At 39.2% G+C, this 20,229-nt stretch overlaps 2 protein-coding genes and 1 pseudogene across 2 annotated transcripts in view; 2 read left to right on the forward strand and 1 right to left on the reverse strand.

The window, feature by feature from the left end:
- Positions 1-10,064: 10,064 nt before the first annotated feature.
- Ppial4g (peptidylprolyl isomerase A like 4G) overlaps positions 10,065-20,229 on the reverse strand; it is an 823,057-nt gene continuing 812,892 nt past the window's right edge. The window contains exon 2 of the mRNA XM_341363.7: positions 10,065-11,355. The gene's annotated coding sequence lies outside the window, so the exon portion shown is untranslated. The remainder of the gene's footprint in view (positions 11,356-20,229) is intronic.
- On the forward strand, positions 10,130-10,354 carry LOC100360731 (SNRPN upstream reading frame protein-like). The gene has a single exon (XM_039094083.2). The coding sequence runs from the start codon at positions 10,130-10,132 to the stop codon at positions 10,298-10,300; it is 171 nt and encodes a 56-aa protein (XP_038950011.1). The 3' UTR covers positions 10,301-10,354.
- On the forward strand, positions 10,528-11,218 carry Snrpnl2 (small nuclear ribonucleoprotein polypeptide N like 2; annotated as a pseudogene).

A 20,229-nucleotide genomic window follows, 5' to 3' on the forward strand; every position in this document is an offset into this window, starting at 1 on the left:
TCTCATTTACATTGCAATGGAAAATCTAAATGCAATCCCATGGATTATTCTACATTTGTAGATGGTTTCACATTGAGTGTATAATCACCTTTTGAAGTAAACTACTTTATGTCATTTTATATTTTGTAGTCACAGAAATATTAGAAAATCCATATAAACTGTATCTGCTAATAAAATTGGGATGTGGCTTCTAAAGGTCTGTTGAAGTGATAGTAGTGTTCTGTTACTATCCTGAACAGATTTCTTTCACATTAAAAAAAAATCAAACACAAAGTATTCTGAAAATACAAACTAAAAATTAAAGTACAGTTTACTCAGCAATAACACAATGAATCAAAATTCAAGCTAAAAGTATATCACCTAAAAGGAAGACTCAGTTAGAACAAACAAATAAATACTGAGATATTTGTATGGTGCTCTCTGTTACAGATCTTAAAATCATTATTGCATCTCTCGTTTTCTGACTTTCAGCCTTCTCTTTGAGGGTGGAGCTCAGTCTCTCCTGTAGGGAATCTTTGTTCCTCAGGCTATTGCTTTGAGACCTCAAGAACCTACAACGGAAAAGAAAACAATTCTTTCTGCCCACACAGTGCCATATTCCCAACTGAGGTAATCATTGATCATCTGTATAAGGCAGAAGAAGCATCATTTCTAAGAAAAACCTGCTGAGAGGCCTAGAAATATGCTGGTTCTGTAGAAAACTTACTTATAACAACAAATTGGCCATAATTTAAACTTTCCAATTAGCACAGTCTTGAAGCAACTTTACAAATGTTATTAGAGCCACAAGAATCCCATTTAGCATACCAAAACCATTTGTTAATTGGGAGGCTTTCTTTTAGATAAGTGTTCGTCCGTGTTAGATTACCAGTTTCTCTAAAAATGAGAGTGGGTTAGTTCACCAGGAGCCTCATTACAGATAACTTTCATAGTACTTTAATATAGAAAAGCAGAAATATATAAGACCCTAAATGACTGTCTCTTGGGAATCTTAATACTTTTCAAAGCATCTACTTCGAAAGCAATAGTGTTTTTCTTCATAGTGCACTCTAACTCCAATGACTTCTGCCAAATATCAGAAGGGAAATAATTCTAGAATCTTGTGGTCATAAGCCACAAGACTCTCTCAAATATTCTGCTGAAATACTGTGTGAAGAAATATATATAATGTAATTGAAAGATTTTTGAAATTTGCTTTTATATTTTGCCATATTAATTGTATGCTGCCAAACTAAACAAACCTCTTTTCATGTTAAGTGAACAAAGATTCCAATGTTCTACAGAGAAAAATGCCAGTTAGAAAGTACAGTTTGTTTATATCACTAAGGTAACATGTATTAATAAGATTTATGAATAAAATTGTCCTTGTAAATAAACAGAACTGAAACTTTTTTTATATATCAGTGACCTCTTTTACTGAAAAGATTCCTCTTTAAAACACAGAACTTGAAAGAAGAACAAATGTAAGGTTAAGGAAGGAAAGATAGCGGTTAATTGCTTGTATTGCTCAGAAAAAAACTGAGTCTGATTTTCAGCACCGGCATCTCCAACCCCTGCAGCCATGAGAAAATATGGCATGTGTGAGTGCAAAGAGTACCAGATAGATTGCTTTTAGTTTAATTATTGGAGAATCTTTCTTTTAACATTCAATACATTCTTATGAAAACCTATAAACAAATGCTATTCTATAATAAAATGCCACCATAGTATATATGTATATAATATGAAATTCATTAAAAATTTTCAAGAACTGAATTTCAGGTTACATTTCAGCACCCCTTTTCTATTCCTAAATAAAAGACTTGAGATCTTGGGGTTAATTATTTATTACAGGAATTGGCAAAGTATAACCCATGAGAATATTCCAGACATTTGCCTGCTATACTGTTCATAGCCAAGATGGATTTAATATTTTAAATAGTTGAGACAAAAAGGAATTTCTCACAGGAGGTGTAAAGTGTATTTGGTTCAATAGCTAGTACACATAAGCCTATTTTTTTATTAGAAAGCAAGCATTTGGTAAAGCTAGTTATAGAGTAGTAATTGTTGTAGATTTCATATCTAGTGCATTCACATCTATAATTGCAAAAGCATAATGGAGTTACAATGCTAAGCATCTATGTATGTTCACACAATTTCTTTAAAGTCATCTACTTTGTAAGATAATTTTAAAATATTGTTTATTAAGAAATTAAAATGGAAGGCCAAATTGTATTTGTGACGGTATCAGCAACATAGTTTTTTTTCCTTTTTCTTATTTCTTTTATATTTGAGATTATAATACAATTACATTGAAAGACCCCCAGAGCAGGGAGACCCTCACTCAAGTCTCCGAATGGCATGACCCCCCAAGAACTTACGAGAGACCTTCCTTGCTGCAGTCACATGAAATTTATTGATAGGGATGACAGAAACCAGTGCACTGGGATCGAGAATCATATCCCACGCAGGCGTAGAGGAGTTTAACTGTGAATGGTTGGAAAAAGGGGTATTTAAAGGAAAAACCATACCAAATCACAAGGAAGAATCTCAGTTTCTCATGATTGTTTAATCCTGCTATTATCTGAACCAGCTGGTGTAATTTAGCTAGTTCCTGGAACAAAGTGGCTGAACCAGCTGGTGCAATTACTCTTTCTGTGGTCAGCTAGTTCCTGGATCAGGCAGTTCCAGGGTCCAACTATTTTTCTTTCTTTTGGCTTCAACTTTTGTCTAGGGGGTGGCAATTTTAAACTTTTACCTTTCAACATTATTCACCTTTTACTTCCCTCCTCTCAAACGCTTCCTTATATCTGTTCCTTGCTCTCTTCCATATTCATTGTCTCTCTTTTTTCATTAGCTAATATATTTATTCGCTCTACTTCCCAATCACAATCCTGACTCCCCCTTCTCCTCCCAATCCCACTCTCATAAAACCTTTTATTCCTTTTTATCTACTCCCCTTCCCGGTTGTATCCCAGCCATGGGACATCAAGAACCAGCAGAACTAAACACACCCTTTCCCACTGAGGTTCAGCAAGGCAGTCCAGCTTGCTAAAAGGCATACACTGGCAAGCAAGTGACAGAGTCAGAAAGAGCCACTACTCCAATTGTTAGGACACCCACATGAAGAACAAGCTGTTCATCTGCTGTAAGTGTGTAGTAGGCATAGGTATGGTTCGTGTTTGTTCTTTGGTTGGTGGTTCAATCTCTGTGAACCTCCACAATCCCGAATTAGTTGACGTTCCTCTACTCTTCCCCAGACTTCCCAAGCTCCACCTGATGTTTGGTTGTGAGTCTCTTTATCTGTTTCCATCAGTTGCTGGACGAAGCCTCTCAGGAGACATTCTAGGCTACTGTCTGTATGCAGAGTGGAGAGGTAAGCTCTCTCACAAGGGTCTAAAGTTGGACCAGTCACTGGTTGGCCATTCTCTCAATCTCTGCTCCATCTCAATCCTTGCAGATTTATAGGTAGCCCAAATTTTGGGTGGAAGGTTTTGTGAGTGGAGTGATGTCCCCTCTCTACACTAGAAGTCCACACCTGGCTACAGTTGATAGTTCAGTCTCCATATCCCAGCCACTAACATCACCATATAAAGTCCCAGAAAGCTCCTTTCTCCCAGGCCTTAGGGTAGTCATAGTGATGCTCCCCACTGATTTCCCCTCTCTCTCTCTCTCTCTCTCTCTCTCTCTCTCTCTCTCTCTCTGTGTGTGTGTGTGTGTGTGTGAGAGCGTGTGTATGTGTGTCTCCCTGTGTCTCTCTGTCTCTCTGTCTGTCTCTGTCTCTGTCCCTCCCTCCCTTCTTCTCTGTCTTTCTCCCTCCTTTCTTCCCTCCCCTCCTCCTCCTCTTCCTCCTTCTTTCCCTCTCTCTCTCTCTCTCTCCCCCTGATCCAGTTCTATCTTTCTATGCCTCTCACCGTACCTGATCACCATCCTCTTTCCCCTCCTTACACCCTCTCCCACAGAGTCCATCCCTCCATCCACTTCCAATGTCTATTTTATTTCATATTCTGAGTTAGATTCAAGCATCCTCTCTTGTGCCTATGTTATTATTAATTTCTTGTGTCTGTGGAATGTAGCACAGTTTTTGTGTGATTTAGGACTAGTGTCCACTTATAATTGAGTACAAACCATGCTTGTATTTCTGCTTGTGGGCTACAGAATATCATTCTCATGATGATATTATCTAGATTCATTCCTCATCTGTAAATTTCATGATGTTCCTGTTTTCAATAGCTGAATGGTGTCCAATTATGTAACTGTCCCACATTTACTTTATCAATTTTTCATTTGAGGGACACCTAGGTTGTTTCCAGCTTCTGGATTTTATGAACAAAGCTGATATGAACATATTTGAGCATGCATCTTTGAGGTATGGTAGAGCATATTGGTTATATGCTCAAGAATGACATAGCTGTGTCTTGTGGTAAAACTATTCCCAATTTTCTGAGAAACATATGTTGATTTCCAGAGTGGTGGTACAAGTTGGTACTCCCACCAGCAATGGAGGAGTGTTTCATTGGCTCCACATCCTTGCCAGCATGAGGTGTCATTCGAGTTTTCGATCATAGCTATTCTGTTTTAAGATGGAGTCTCAGTTACGATTTGCATATCCCTGATGACTAAGGAAGGAGAACCTTTTTTGAAGTGATTCTTAGCCATTAGAGATTCCTCTGTTGTGTTTTTTCTGTTTACCTTTATACCATTTTTAATTGGGTTATTTGGTTGGTCGGTGTATATTTTCTTGATTTCTTTATATATTTTGGACATTAGTCCTCTATCAGATGTAGGATTAGTGGAGATCTTTTTCCATTCTGTCAGCTGACATTTTGTCATACTGATCGTGTCCTTGGCCTTACAGAGCCTTTTCAGTTTCATGAGCTCCCATTTATTTATTCTGGATCTTAGTGGCTGATCTATTGAGTATGCTGGGCCTTCATTTTCATTGAATTCTACAATGTTTTTACTTCTCTCTTTATTTCTTCCCTGGCACAGTGGTCATTGAGAAGAAAGTTTTTTAGTTTGTAGGCTTTGTCTTGTTGAATTCCAGATTTAATTCATGGGACTGATACGATACAGGAAGTTATTTTGATTTTATTTTATCTATTGAGGCTTGCTTTGTGACTGACTGTATAGTCCATTTTGGAGAAGGTTCTGTAGTGTGCTGAGAAGAGGGTATATTCTTTTGTGTTTGTGTGCAATGTTCTGTAGACATCTGTTAGGTCTATTTGATTCATAACCTCTGTTCGTTTCTTCACTTATTTGTTTAGTTTCTGTCTCAATAACCAATCCATTGGTGAGAGTGGAGTATTGACATCTCTCGCTATTAATATGTAGGGTTTATGTGTGGTTGAATCTTTAGTAAAGTTTCTTTTACAAATGTAGGTGCTGTCAAAATTGGGGCATAAATGTTCTTAATTGAGATGTCATCTCGATGGATTTTTTATTTTTGATGAGTAGGAATTGTCCTTCCCCATGTATTTTGATTAATTTTGGGCTGTTTTTATTAGATACTAGAATGACTACATCAGCTTTTTTCTTGGGTCCTTTTGCTTAGAAAACCTTTTTATAGCTCTGAGGCTCTTTTACACTGAGGTCATGTCTATCTCTGTTTCTGAGGTGTGTTTCTTGTATGCAGCAGAATAAAGGATTCTGTTTTCACATCTATTTTGTTAGTGGTTTTCTTTTTATTGGGGGAATTCAATATATTGTTGTTGAGAGATACTAATGACCAGCAATTGTTAATTCTTTTTTTTAATGCTGGCTCTCTCTCTCTCTCTCCCTCTCTCTCTCTCTCTTTCTCTCTCTCTCTCTCTCTCTCTCTCTCTCTCTCTCTCTCTCTCTCTGTGTGTGTGTGTGTGTGTGTGTGTGTCCCTTCCTTTGGCTTCCTGGTATGAAGTTATTTATATCCTAATTGGGGGCAGGGGGGTTTAGGCTCACTGGCTTGGAGTTTTCTTTCCAGTATCTACTGTAGACCTGGTAATAATAATAATGTTGATAATAATAATAATAATAATAATAATTAGTACATAATATAATATAATAGATGTTAAATTAAATTTGTCCTTGAATACTTGTTTTCTCCATCTTAAGTAATTGCATGTTTTGCTGAGATTAGAAGTCTGGGTTGACATCTGTGATGTCTAGGAGTCTGTAAGACATCTACCAAGGACCTTAAGGTTTTTAGAGTCCCTGCTGGGAAGTAGAATGCAATTCTGATAAATCTGCCTTTATATGTTACTTGACATTTTTTTCTTATAGCTTTTAATATTCTTACTTTGTTCTGTATGTTTAGTGCTTTGAGTGTTATGTGGAAGGAGGAATTTTTTTTTTTTGGTGTTCTCTAAGCTTCTGGTAGAAATATAGAAATATCTTTCTTTAGGTTGGTAATATTTTCTTGTAAGAAAACATTGTCTCAGTCTGGTACCTGGGAATCTTCTCCTTCTATTCATATTATTCATGGGTTTGGTCTTCTCATTGTGTCCCAGATCATTGGATGATTTGTATCATGAACTTTTTAGATTTAGCCTTTTCTTTGATTAATCTACCAATTTCTTCCATTGTATTTTCTACGAGGAAGATTCTCTCTTCCATCTCTTGCATTCTACTGGTGATACCTTTATCTGTAGTGTTCCTATTCTTTCTTAGGGTTTCCATCAGGGGGATTGCCTCAATTTTTGTTTTGTTTACTGTTTCTATTTCTATTTTCAATTCTTGGACCATTTTATTCACTTCCCTTGCGTATTTGCTTGTATTTTCCTGCATTTCTTTGAGGAATTTATTAATTTCATCTTTAAAGGCCTCTGGTATCTTTATAGCATCATTTTTAAAGTCATCACCTTGGGCTTTGGCTGGGTTCAGACATCCAGGGCTTGCTATAGCAAGACAGCTGGGACCTGGTGGTGCCACATTGCCCTGGCTCTTGATCATTGTGTGCTTACACTGCCTTTTAGCCATCTGCTGTCCCTGGCTATTCCTGATATCAGCAGGATTCTGCCTGGTGGCAGATAGAGCTGTGGGCTTGACAATGAATCTCAGGGAACAGCCCATTGCCCACCCCTGCTGGCTGTGACTGATGTGGACCCAGCCGGCAGGGGAAGGAGGGGAAGAGGTCCAAATTGGATGTTCCTGCACCCATCCCAACCAGCGCAGATCTTTTAGAGAAGAATAAAGCAGAGAGAGCCTTTGGCCAGAAGGTATCATGATAGTGTTCAAAGGATAGTGTGTTCTCCTCGCTCTTTTAAGCTTTATAAGACCATGTGGTCTTGAATTACTACCTCTTGCTAGAATTTAAAATGCTACCTAACATCTGCTAATTTTTATATAATACTTTTGTTTAAAAAGGATATAAAAAGAAAATCTCATGAAATGCACATCACATAAAATGAGTCCTGATGTAAGCTATAGTGTCTAGTAATAATAATTAACAATGTTGATGAATTAATTTTAATTGGTATGCCAAATAATTGTTTAAGATAAAATTGGGATAGGAATAGGAGATATGTATGAAGGAATTTCTATATTGTTTTATCTAATTTTTCTGTAAGTTTGAAACTGCTACAAAATATTCAATACATTAGGAAGATAAGAAACCATGGAAAAAAGAGGAACAAAGTAAAGGATGATAAGAGACATTAAACATGTAGACTTACATTGTTATACATGTCTGAGTGTAGACTGTAAGATCTATGGATCTCAGGTTGGCACTTCCATTGAAATTGGAAATCAGGAGAGTAAAGATCTATAAGCATCATACAGACAAACTGGGGTAAGAAAGAACATTGTTTTACCCATTAACAGTGGGCTCTGTCACCATGTCTTGAACTGGAGTATCTTCAGAGGAAGATAAGTAAACCTTCTAGAGGCCACAGAAAGTTTGTGAGAAAATCACAGGGAATGATCCAAGCTAATATCACCCACCAAAGGCCTCATGGTGATTTGAATGAAAATGAACCAAATAGGGTCATAGGGAGTGGCAATACTATGAGGTGTGACCTTTTGGAATAGGTTTGGCCTTGTTAGAGGAAGTGGGTCAGTATGAGTGGGCTTTGAGGTTCCAAATGCTCAAACGTTCATTCCCAGTTGTTCTACCTACCACTGCTGCCTGCAGGTCTGGACACAAACCTCTCCAGCATCATGTCTATCTGTATGCTGCCATGCTTCCTACCATGACAATAATGGACTAATCTCGGAAGTATAAGCAAACCCCAATCAAATGTTTTCTTTATAAAAGTCATTGTGCTCATGGTGTGTTGTTGTAAAAATATAAAAATAAAAGTAATGGTTGTCTTTTACCTTGCTGGGTCTACACCTCGGGTGCCCCAAGGTATCTGCTAGATTATCTTGGCAGAAACACATCCCAGCCGCACACTTTTCCTGCACTCAAACCCTCACATAAAAGAACACACAACACAATAATCTTAGATCCAATTGATAAGATATAATTGCCCACTTAAACATACAATGCCCGGTACTATCCATCCCTTGAGAACATTAATAACAATACACAGAGCAGAATCTTAACATCACCTGCCATCTTGTCCTGCCACGACTTCTCCCTCCGGTCTCTTCCTCTCTCCTCCTCTTCCTTCAAACTTCTCTCCAGCCCATCTTTCCTTCTCCTCCAATGACAGGCCTCCTTCTATCCTGTACCTGCCCCTCACCTGTTCTTTACAAATTCAATGGAGAGGTGGTTCTGGTGAAGTCACCTGAGTCCTGAGTACCTGACTAGGCAGCTGTCCTTGGGGCAGTGGAATTAGCATCAAAATATAGTAACTTCAGGGCAAACCACAACAATGGTGTGGTAGACTTAGATTTTTCAAAGCCTACTTCAATAAGAGTTCTCAAAGGTTCTGATCCCCCTTCTAGCCAACAGTCCAAAGGAAGCAGGTGGGAAAGTGGGTAAATAGGCCCAGGTCCTAACGCCCTGTTCATAAGGAGTACTTTGGGGCAATCCAGTCTCTGGGGAAAGGGTGTCCTCCGCAGTCCAGTTTAGTAGTGTCAGGATATCAAGTGAACTTGGAAAAAAATATATTAGATACTGATTTTCTTTGTTCTTTAACATGGGTGAAAGGTGGGTGGGTGGGAGTGGGAGCATCCTCATAGAAGCAGGGGCAGGAGAAGTGGATATGGGAGAAGGGGGAAAGGAAATAACATTTGAAATGTAAATACATAAAATATCCAAGAAAAATAGAATTGAAAAATTAAATTCTAGAACACGAACTATCAATTCTTTTCAATTCAAATGTATTACACTGTAATTACTTCACTTCTAGGATAACTATGAAGTAATACTATGGTGATCTACATATGATAAAATTCATCTATACTTTTAAGTTTTTATTTGTAAATAATAGCTTTTTAATTATCCCCTCTGGCTTTGTTTTCCTTTCCACTAACATTTTATTATGAATCACTTCAGTGACTTTAATATTAAGAAGAAATACATAGAAATCACACTGAAAAATGGAAGGAAGTTCCCTACAAAAGATACCGAAAACATAAATACATAAAATAAAGTCCCTGTGTTTAAAGACCATGAAATCAACCCTCCGCGACTCATGGGAAAAAAAATAGAACAAGAAAATAATTCCGAGATTCGTGGACTTAGGAAAGATCTTAAGAACTTACATTAATAAGGGATGCTCAAGCAAATCATAACAGGGAAATAAAAAGAAAACCAAACAACAACACAGAAATAATATAATTTTTGTAAATATTGTAACACATTGCACAGGGAGATATAATAAACATGGTGAAATAGGAAAAAAGTAGAAGAGAAAAGAGAGCAAGCAATAGCAATTGTGAAAGAGAGACAAGCCCTGCCTGTAGATGCATATTGGAAGAAAACAATCAAAACATATGTTTACATCATTGTAGTTTTGGCAGAGACTTAAATGAATACATTGAAAAAATGATACCATGTTCATCAAATCATAAAACAAGTATTTTGATTTTAAGACAGATTTTTTTTAAAAAGTAAGATGTAATAATCCAGACTACCCCGAAAATATACTGAATATATAAAAAAAAAAGAACACGTAGATAATAGCCAAATAAGAAAAGGAAAGCTTGATTGCGGCAAGTCTAGCACAGAGAGTAGAGGGAACTGGAGATGTCAGACGCTTGGTTCTGAGGAGTGATTTGCAACGCAATGGAGCGAGGAAGGGATCGAAGAACTACTGAACAGCACCTGCCAGAGATTGAGGTCCAGGTCAAACCTAGAAGGACAGCCTCACTGAGCAACCAAGAGTGTCACTTGTACCCACGGCGTTCTCAGCAACAGCAAGTTCCCGTGGTGGATTTCCAGGCAGAACTGATTTAGGCGTTCTTAGCTGAGACACCAAGAGGTGGTTAAAGCAGTATTGCAACTTCAAGGTGGTGGTAGTCAAGGAAAACAGGACCCATCCACTCTTCGTGAAACTTCGGTCACGCTTACACTGTGTTAACAACCTGAATCAAACCTTTATTTATTGCCCTCCCCCAAGTATGAAGGACCTTGAAATTTTAGTGTTGAAAACTGCTATTGTGGAACAGCAATCATGACTGGGTAAGAATAGCAAGATGATGCGGCATACTGACTGTAGAATGAGATGTATTCTGTACGATAGAAGATTCTTCATTGGCACCTTGAAGGCTTTTGACAAGCATATTAATTTGATCCTCTGTGATTGTAATGAGCTCAGGAAGATCAAGCCAAAGAATGCAAAGCAGCCAGAACGTGAAGAAAAACCGGTTTTGGGTCTGGTCTTGCTACTTGGAGATAACTTGGTTTCCATGACAGTGGAGGGTTCACCTCCTAAAGATACTGGCTTTGCTCCTGTGCCGCTTGCTGGTGAGGCAGGTGGCCCTGGGGTTGGAAGAGCATCTGGCAGCACAGTACCTGCAGGTGTACCTATTCCCCAAGCTCCTGCTGGATTAGCAGGCCCTGCCCAGGGAGTTGGAGGCCCATCCCAGCAGGTCATGACCCCACAGGGAAGAGGCACTGTTGCAGCTGCTGCTGTTGCTGCTAGCATTGCAGGAGCCCCAACCCAGTACCCGCCAGGAGACGGAACTCAACCTCCACCTGTAGGCAGAGCAACCCCACCTCAAGGCAATATGGCTCCTCCACCCATGGGCCCACCAATTGGTCTTTTCCCTGCTCAAGGGACACCTGTTGGCATGCCCCCTCCAGGAATGAGACCCCCCGCCTCCAGGAATTAGAGGCCCACCTCCCCCAGAAATGCGTCCACCAAGACCCTAAGATACAGTTGATTAATCTCAGTCCTTCTCTTTCCCTACAATGCTTCCTGTGAAATTGTGTAACCTGTAAGCTTTTGACCCCTCTTACTGCACGAACTATAGATAATAAATACAGAGAGCAATTAAAAAAAAAGAAAGCTTGATTAATTGATTTATAAATGGATGTATTGAAGCTAAGAGTCCCATGACTGGTTGATCTCTGTCTTATGTCCAGTGAGGTTTTCTAAGTAGATTAGTTATACATATAGTCATTTATCATAGATGAGATAATGGGTTGATGATGTACCCAATCCTGCCATTTTGCAGTGAAGCATTGAGATTAACAACTTTCAAGGCAAAACAAAACAAAACGAAAAAAAATTAACATGTGAAGTACAATTATTAGTCATATAATTAATGGCCAAAGGTCAATAGTTTTTCTTACTGAAAATATTTTAGAAATATTGTGGCAAAATTATATTAATAAATGAAGCAAAAAAATATTTCTCTTTTATACATTCATTTATATATTTTTTTGCGTATGTGAATGAATTTGTGCTTGTGTGTACTATGAATAAATCTTGTTAAGTGTTGGACATAAACTTAAGAAAATCTGGGAAATGTTTATATTTAAAATTCTTGTTGTCATAAATAAGATGATGGGTTTTCTCAGGACACTTTCCAAAGATCACAATCCCATTTCTAGCTTACTTAAAAACAAAGTACTACCAGATGTATTCACAAATTTTCTCTCTCACTGGACCTAACCTGTATCTACAAGAAAACAAACCTTAAGGTAAGACTGCTTCCATAGTCTGATGTGCACACGTGAACTCCTACAGCCGCCATAAGTGAAGTCAGACTAGAGAAAAAGCACCTAGAAGAGTTAACTAGACCCGCAGATCCCGGCCCGCAGCAGCTCTCTGCTCCCAGACCCCGTGAGAGAGAGAGACCTCACCGCCTGGTCAGGTGGGCACTCCTGAGGCTGCAGAGCAGAAGAGACCACCAACACTGCTCACCCCTGCCAACATCCCTGGCCCAAGAGGAAACTGTATAAGGCCTCTGGGCTCCCGTGGGGGAGGGCCCAGGAGCAGCAGGACCCCTGCCTGAGACACCGCCAGAACCTGAAGGAAACAGACCGGATAAACAGTTCTCTGCACCCAAATCCCGTGGGAGGGAGAGCTAAACCTTCAGAGAGGCAGACAAGCCTGGGAAACCAGAAGAGACTGCTCTCTGCACACACATCTCGGACTCCAGAGGAAAAAGCCAAAGACCATCTGGAACCCTGGTGCACTGAAGCTCCCGGAAACGGCGGCACAGGTCTTCCTGGTTGCTGCCGCTGCAGAGAGCCCGTGGGCAGCACCCCATGAGCGAACTTGAGCCTCGGGACCACAGGTAAGATCAAATTTTCTGCTGCAAGAAAGCTGCCTGGTGAACTCAAGACACAGGCCCACAGGAACAGCTGAAGACCTGTAGAGAGGAAAAACTACACGCCCGAAAGCAGAACACTCTGTCCCCATAACTGACTGAAAGAGAGGAAAACAGGTCTACAGCACTCCTGACACACAGGCTTATAGGACAGTCTGGTCACTGTCAGAAATAGCACAACAAAGTAACACTAGAGATAATCTGATGGCAAGAGGCAAGCGCAGGAACCCAAGCAACAGAAACCAAGACTACATGGCACCATCGGAGCCCAATTCTCCCATCAAAACAAACATGGAATATCCAAACACACCAGAAAAGCAAGATCTAGTTTCAAAATCATTTTTGATCATGATGCTGGAGGACTTCAAGAAAGACGTGAAGAACTCCCTTAGAGAACAAGTAGAAGCCTACAGAGAGGAATCGCAAAAATGCCTGAAAGAATTCCAGGAAAACATAAATAAACAAGTAGAAGCCCATAGAGAGGAGACACAAAAATCCCTGAAAGAATTCCAGGAAAACACAATCAAACAGTTGAAGGAATTAAAAATGGAAATAGAAGCAATCAAGAAAGAACACATGGAAACAACCCTGGATAGAGAAAACCAAAAGAAGAGACAAGGAGCTGTAGATACAAGCTTCACCAACAGAATACAAGAGATGGAAGAGAGAATCTCAGGAGCAGAAGATTCCATAGAAATCATTGACTCAACTGTCAAAGATAATGTAAAGCAGAAAAAGCTACTGGTCCAAAACATACAGGAAATCCAGGACTCAATGAGAAGATCAAACCTAAGGATAATAGGTATAGAAGAGAGTGAAGACTCCCAGCTCAAAGGACCAGTAAATATCTTCAACAAAATCATAGAAGAAAACTTCCCTAACCTAAAAAAAGAGATACCCATAGGAATACAAGAAGCCTACAGAACTCCAAATAGATTGGACCAGAAAAGAAACACCTCCCGTCACATAATTGTCAAAACACCAAACGCACAAAATAAAGAAAGAATATTAAAAGCAGTAAGGGAAAAAGGTCAAGTAACATATAAAGGCAGACCTATCAGAATCACACCAGACTTCTCGCCAGAAACTATGAAGGCCAGAAGATCCTGGACTGATGTCATACAGACCCTAAGAGAACACAAATGTCAGCCCAGGTTACTGTATCCAGCAAAACTCTCAATTAACATTGATGGAGAAACCAAGATATTCCATGACAAAACCAAATTTACACAATATGTTTCTACAAATCCAGCACTACAAAGGATAATAAATGGTAAAGCCCAACATAAGGAGGCAAGCTATACCCTAGAAGAAGCAAGAAACTAATCGTCTTGGCAACAAAACAAAGAGAATGAAATAAAGAAAGAAATTAAAAACTTTTTAGAATTTAATGAAAATGAAGGTACAACATATGCAAACTTATGGGACACAATGAAAGCTGTGCTAAGAGGAAAACTCATAGCGCTGAGTGCCTGCAGAAAGAAACAGGAAAGGGCATATGTCAGCAGCTTGACAGCATACCTAAAAGCTCTAGAACAAAAAGAAGCAAATACACCCAGGAGGAGTAGAAGGCAGGAAATAATCAAACTCAGAGCTGAAATCAACCAAGTAGAAACAAAAAGGACCATAGAAAGAATCAACAGAACCAAAAGTTGGTTCTTTGAGAAAATCAACAAGATAGATAAACCCTTAGCCAGACTAACGAGAGGACACAGAGAGTGCGTCCAAATTAACAAAATCAGAAATGAAAAGGGAGACATAACTACAGATTCAGAGGAAATTCAAAAAATCATCAGATCTTACTCTAAAAACCTATATTCAACGAAACTTGAAAATCTTCAGGAAATGGACAATTTCCTAGACAGATACCAGGTATCGAAGTTAAATCAGGAACAAATAAACCAGTTAAACAAACACATAACTCCTAAGGAAATAGAAGCAGTCATTAAAGGTCTCCCAACCAAAAAGAGCCCAGGTCCAGACGGGCTTAGTGCAGAATTCTATCAAACCTTCATAGAAGACCTCATACCAATATTATCCAAACTATTCCACAAAATTGAAACAGATGGAGCACTACCGAATTCCTTCTACGAAGCCACAATTACTCTTATACCTAAACCACACAAAGACACAACAAAGAAAGAGAACTTCAGACCAATTTCCGTTATGAATATCGACGCAAAAATACTCAATAAAATTCTGGCAAACCGAATTCAAGAACACATCAAAACAATCATCCACCATGATCAAGTAGGCTTCATCCCAGGCATGCAGGGATGGTTTAATATACGGAAAACCATCAACGTGATCCATTATATAAACTAACTGAAAGAACAGAACCACATGATAATTTCATTAGATGCTGAGAAAGCATTTGACAAAATTCAACACCCCTTCATGGTAAAAGTCCTGGAAAGAATAGGAATTCAAGGCCCATACCTAAACATAGTAAAAGCCATATACAGCAAACCAGTTGCTAACATTAAACTAAATGGAGAGAAACTTGAAGCAATCCCACTAAAATCAGGGACTTGACAAGGCTGCCCACTCTCTCCCTACTTATTCAATATAGTTCTTGAAGTTCTAGCCAGAGCAATCAGACAACAAAAGGAGATCAAGGGGATACAGATCGGAAAAGAAGAGGTCAAAATATCACTATTTGCAGTTGACATGATAGTACATTTAAGTGATCCCAAAAGTTCCACCAGAGAACTACTAAAGCTGATAAACAATTTCAGCAAAGTGGCTGGGTATAAAGTTAACTCAAATAAATCAGTTGCCTTCCTCTATACAAAAGAGAAACAAGCCGAGAAAGAAATTAGGGAAACGACACCCTTCATAATAGACCCAAATAATATAAAGTACCTCGGTGTGACTTTAACCAAGCAAGTAAAAGATCTGTACAATAAGAACTTCAAGACACTGAGGAAAGAAATTGAAGAAGACCTCAGAAGATGGAAAGATCTCCCATGCTCATGGATTGGCAGGATTAATTTAGTAAAAATGGCCATTTTACCAAAAGCAATCTACAGATTCAATGCAATCCCCATCAAAATACCAATCCAATTCTTCAAAGAGATAGACAGAACAATTTCCAAATTCATCTGGAATAACAAAAAACCCAGGATAGCTAAAGCTATCCTCAACAATAAAAGGACTTCAGGGGGAATCACTATCCCTGAACTCAAGCAGTATTACAGAGCAATAGTGATAAAAACTGCATGGTATTGGTACAGAGACAGACAGATAGACCAATGGAATAGAATTGAAGACCCAGAAATGAACCCACACACCTATGGTCACTTGATTTTTGACAAAGGAGCCAAAACCATCCAATGGAAAAAAGATAGCATTTTCAGCAAATGGTGCTGGTTCAACTGGAGGGCAACATGTAGAAGAATGCAGATCGATCCATGCTTATCACCCTGTACAAAGCTTAAGTCCAAGTGGATCAAGGACCTCCACATCAAACCAGACACACTCAAACTAATAGAAGAAAAACTAGGGAAGCATCTGGAACACATGGGCACTGGAAAAAATTTCCTGAACAAAACACCAATGGCTTATGCTCTAAGATCAAGAATCGACAAATGGGATCTCATAAAACTGCAAAGCTTCTGTAAGGCAAAGGACACTGTGGTTAGGACAAAACGGCAACCAACAGATTGGGAAAAGATCTTTACCAATCCTACAACAGATAGAGGCCTTATATCCAAAATATACAAAGAACTCAAGAAGTTAGACCGCAGGGAAACAAATAACCCTATTAAAAAATGGGGTTCAGAGCTAAACAAAGAATTCACAGTTGAGGAATCCCGAATGGCTGAGAAACACCTAAAGAAATGTTCAACATCTTTAGTCATAAGGGAAATGCAAGTCAAAACAACCCTGAGATTTCACCTCACACCAGTGCGATTGGCTAAGATTAAAAACTCAGGTGACAGCAGATGCTGGCGAGGATGTGGAGAAAGAGGAACACTCCTCCATTGTTGGTGGGATTGCAGACTGGTAAAACCATTCTGGAAATCAGTCTGGAGGTTCCTCAGAAAATTGGACATTGAACTGTCTGAGGATCCAGCTATACCTCTCTTGGGCATATACCCAAAAGATGCCTCAACATATAAAAGAGGCACGTGCTCCACTATGTTCATTGCAGCCTTATTTATAATAGCCAGAAACTGGAAAGAACCCAGATGCCCTTCAACAGAGGAATGGATACAGAAAATGTGGTACATCTACACAATGGAATATTACTCAGCTATCAAAAACAACGACTTTATGAAATTCGTAGGCAAATGGTTGGAACTGGAAAATATCATCCTGAGTGAGCTAACCCAATCACAGAAAGACATACATGGTATGCACTCATTGATAAGTGGCTATTAGCCCAAATGCTTGAATTACCCTAGATCCCTAGAACAAACGAAACTCAAGACGGATGATCAAAAGGTGAATGCTTCACTCCTTCTTTAAATGAGGAAAAAGAATACCCTTGGCAGGGAAGGGAGAGGCAAATATTAAAACAGAGACTGAAGGAACACCCATTCAGAGCCTGCCCCACATGTGGCCCATACATATACAGCCACCCAATTAGACAAGATGGATGAAGCAAAGAAGTGCAGACCGACAGGAGCCGGATGTAGATTGCTCCTGAGAGACACAGCCAGAATACAGCAAATACAGAGGCGAATGCCAGCAGCAAACCACTGAACTGAGAATAGGACCCCCGTTGAAGGAATCAGAGAAAGAACTGGAAGAGCTTGAAGGGGCTCAAGACCCCATATGTACAACAATGCCAAGCAACCAGAGCTTCCAGGGACTAAGCCACTACCTAAAGACTATACATGGACTGACCCTGGACTCTGACCCCATAGGTAGCAATGAATATCCTAGTAAGAGCACCAGTGGAAGGGGAAGCCCTGGGTCCTGCTAAGACTGAACCCCCAGTGAACTAGACTATGGGGGGAGGGCGGCAATGGGGGGAGGGTTGGGAGGGGAACACCCATAAGGAAGGGGAGGGCGGAGGGGGATGTTTGCCCGGAAAGCGGGAAAGGGAAAAAAAAAAGAGTTAACTACATCTTTGCTTAGTAATGAGCAACTTCTGTGAGGTCACAACTACAGATTTGCTTCCAGATAGACTTGAGACTGTCATCCTTTGTGGTCTGGCATTAACTCAAGAATGTGAACAGTCAGAAAATAAGGTCTTTACTCAAGATACTTTTTGAAGGTCTAGTCATGGTTGGTTCCTCACAGTATCCAGGCTGCTAATATATGTTTGCCTGCCTAGAATAATAGTCTTTTTTTCTCTCTGTGCCACTTAGCCTTCAATAGCTACACTGAGTACAGTGATACAGGAATGCAGATACAATTGTGCACTTACTATGTGATAATTTAAGTTTTACCCAGATGTCTTTGCTTTCTTCCTTAAGGATCTCTAACATTTTAAAGGTCAAATAAAATGACTTTCACATATTTTTGAGATGACTAAGGGAATACTGATATGAGATATTTTTTAAGGCAGAATAAAGAGATTTGCTGCTGGGTAAAGATGAGATGGCAGTACAATGTATTGTGGGAGTAAGAAATCACAAAAGACAATGTATAAATTAGATTCTGAAGGGATGTAAAATAATCAATCAAAATTTTACAATACCTTTTATATGAGAAAACCTTATCCAGTGGTAACACTAAAACACATTTGTTTTCAAATCCGGAAAATTATAGGTTTTTTAGTATATGAAGAAATAATGTAATCCATGCATGTGGAAGAAAAGTATAAAACTCACCTTCAAAATTAATGATTGATGAAGCTAAGAAGTGCGTGCTGACAGGAACCAGATATAGCTATCTCCTGAGAGACACAGCCAAAGCATATCAAATACAGAGGTGAATGTTATCAGCAAACCATTGAACTGAGAACAGGACTCCCTGTTGGAAAATTAGAGAAAGGCTTGAAAGAGCTGAAGGGCTTGCAACCCCTTAAGAACAACAATACCAACCAACCAGAGCAATGGTAACTTGTTGCAATTTTTAAAATAGCCTTTATTTTGAGAAAAATTGGATGGTTAAAAGCACCAGATCAGGAGCCTAACATTACTGCCCTCCAAAAGCCACCCCCCCAAAAAATAAACAGCCAAAAGCATCAGATGCAGAGAATTAACCCAACCAACGGACAGAAGCTGCTGACCCCTCCGGTAGAATTAGGGAAAGCTGGGAGATGAGAAGGGCGACCCTGTAGGAGGACCAGCAATCTCAGGTAACCTGGAGCCCTGAGATCTCACAGACACTGAGCCACCAACCAGGCAGCACACACCCGCTGATATGAGGTCCCCAACACATATACAGCAGAGGACTGCCGGTCTGGGTTCAATCAGCAAAGATTCACCTAACCCTCAAGAGACTGGAGGCCCAGGGAGTGGGGAGATCTGGTGTGGTGGGAGTGGGGAATGTTAAACAGTCAGAGGGCAGCCTGTGAGGGGAATAAAGATCAGACCATTAAAAAAAAAAAAAAAACCAAAGAATAAAAAGCACCAGATCACTCAACATAATATTCTCTTATTTCTTCTTCTTCTTTTTTTCCCTTAAAAAAAGACCAGGCTTTAAAATCAACCTTAAATGTATCACGTCAAATTCTGTTTTGTCTTGTGAAGACATAATCTCATAATGAATATATTCTATGCATGAGAAGTAGAAACTTATACATTTTAACACTTTCAACTCATTGAGTTTTTGTAAACACACACACACAATTTAAATATTAGAAGAGGAACTTATTGATCTAACTACATAAGAAAAAAATAAGACTTCAAAGGCAATCAAGTTTTTATACAAATCACAAAAGATGATATTCCAGGAAAAAAAACCATATAAATGTTTAGAAAAACTGGCCGCTCAATAATTTAAGGAGGGACTTTTTCATAATTTACTGTGATTCAATGATTATTAATGCATGTAAAAAACAAAGATCATTGAATTTTATTCTTGCAGATGTTAAGACTGAAGGTTTCTATAGGCATGAAATCCACAATACCTTTTAAAATAAAGTTACGTGCGAGGACTAGTTTGTGCCAAGTGTACTTAGATGCAATATTTACATTGCATATAAATGTGCTTAGATATTAGCATGAATTTGGTGATTATTTGTCTGATCTGAAGACAATTTTTTCATTCTCTAGAAAGTCAAACCCGGAATATACTTGAAGCCAGCCTGGCCTGTTAGTTTTGCACCCATGAAGGTCAATGGCATGACAAAGAATTTCGTCAGGCAGACAAAGAGACAGTAGCAAAAAGGAAAGAGAATGATTGAATAACTGGATGCGTAGCCACTGGAAATCTCGGTGTTACCAAAGAATGTAGTACACAGGGATGGACTGATTTCAGAGTATAAGTAGATAATCGTAAGGAGCTTAAGCCATGTTAAAGACACTGAGAAATTGTTGGAAGGCAAAAGAGCAGGAGTAAGATAATCACAATATGTACTTAAGACAAAGAGAGAAATTACGCTATTACCTGAAGCTTAGTGTTAAAACATACAAAAAGAGATATAAGAAATTGACACAAGGCAAAGGATACCATCGATAGTTATTGAAAGCCCCAGAGACTGCG

This window comes from Rattus norvegicus, chromosome 15, assembly GCF_036323735.1.
Source record: "Rattus norvegicus strain BN/NHsdMcwi chromosome 15, GRCr8, whole genome shotgun sequence".
Classification (NCBI taxonomy): domain Eukaryota; kingdom Metazoa; phylum Chordata; class Mammalia; order Rodentia; family Muridae; genus Rattus; species Rattus norvegicus.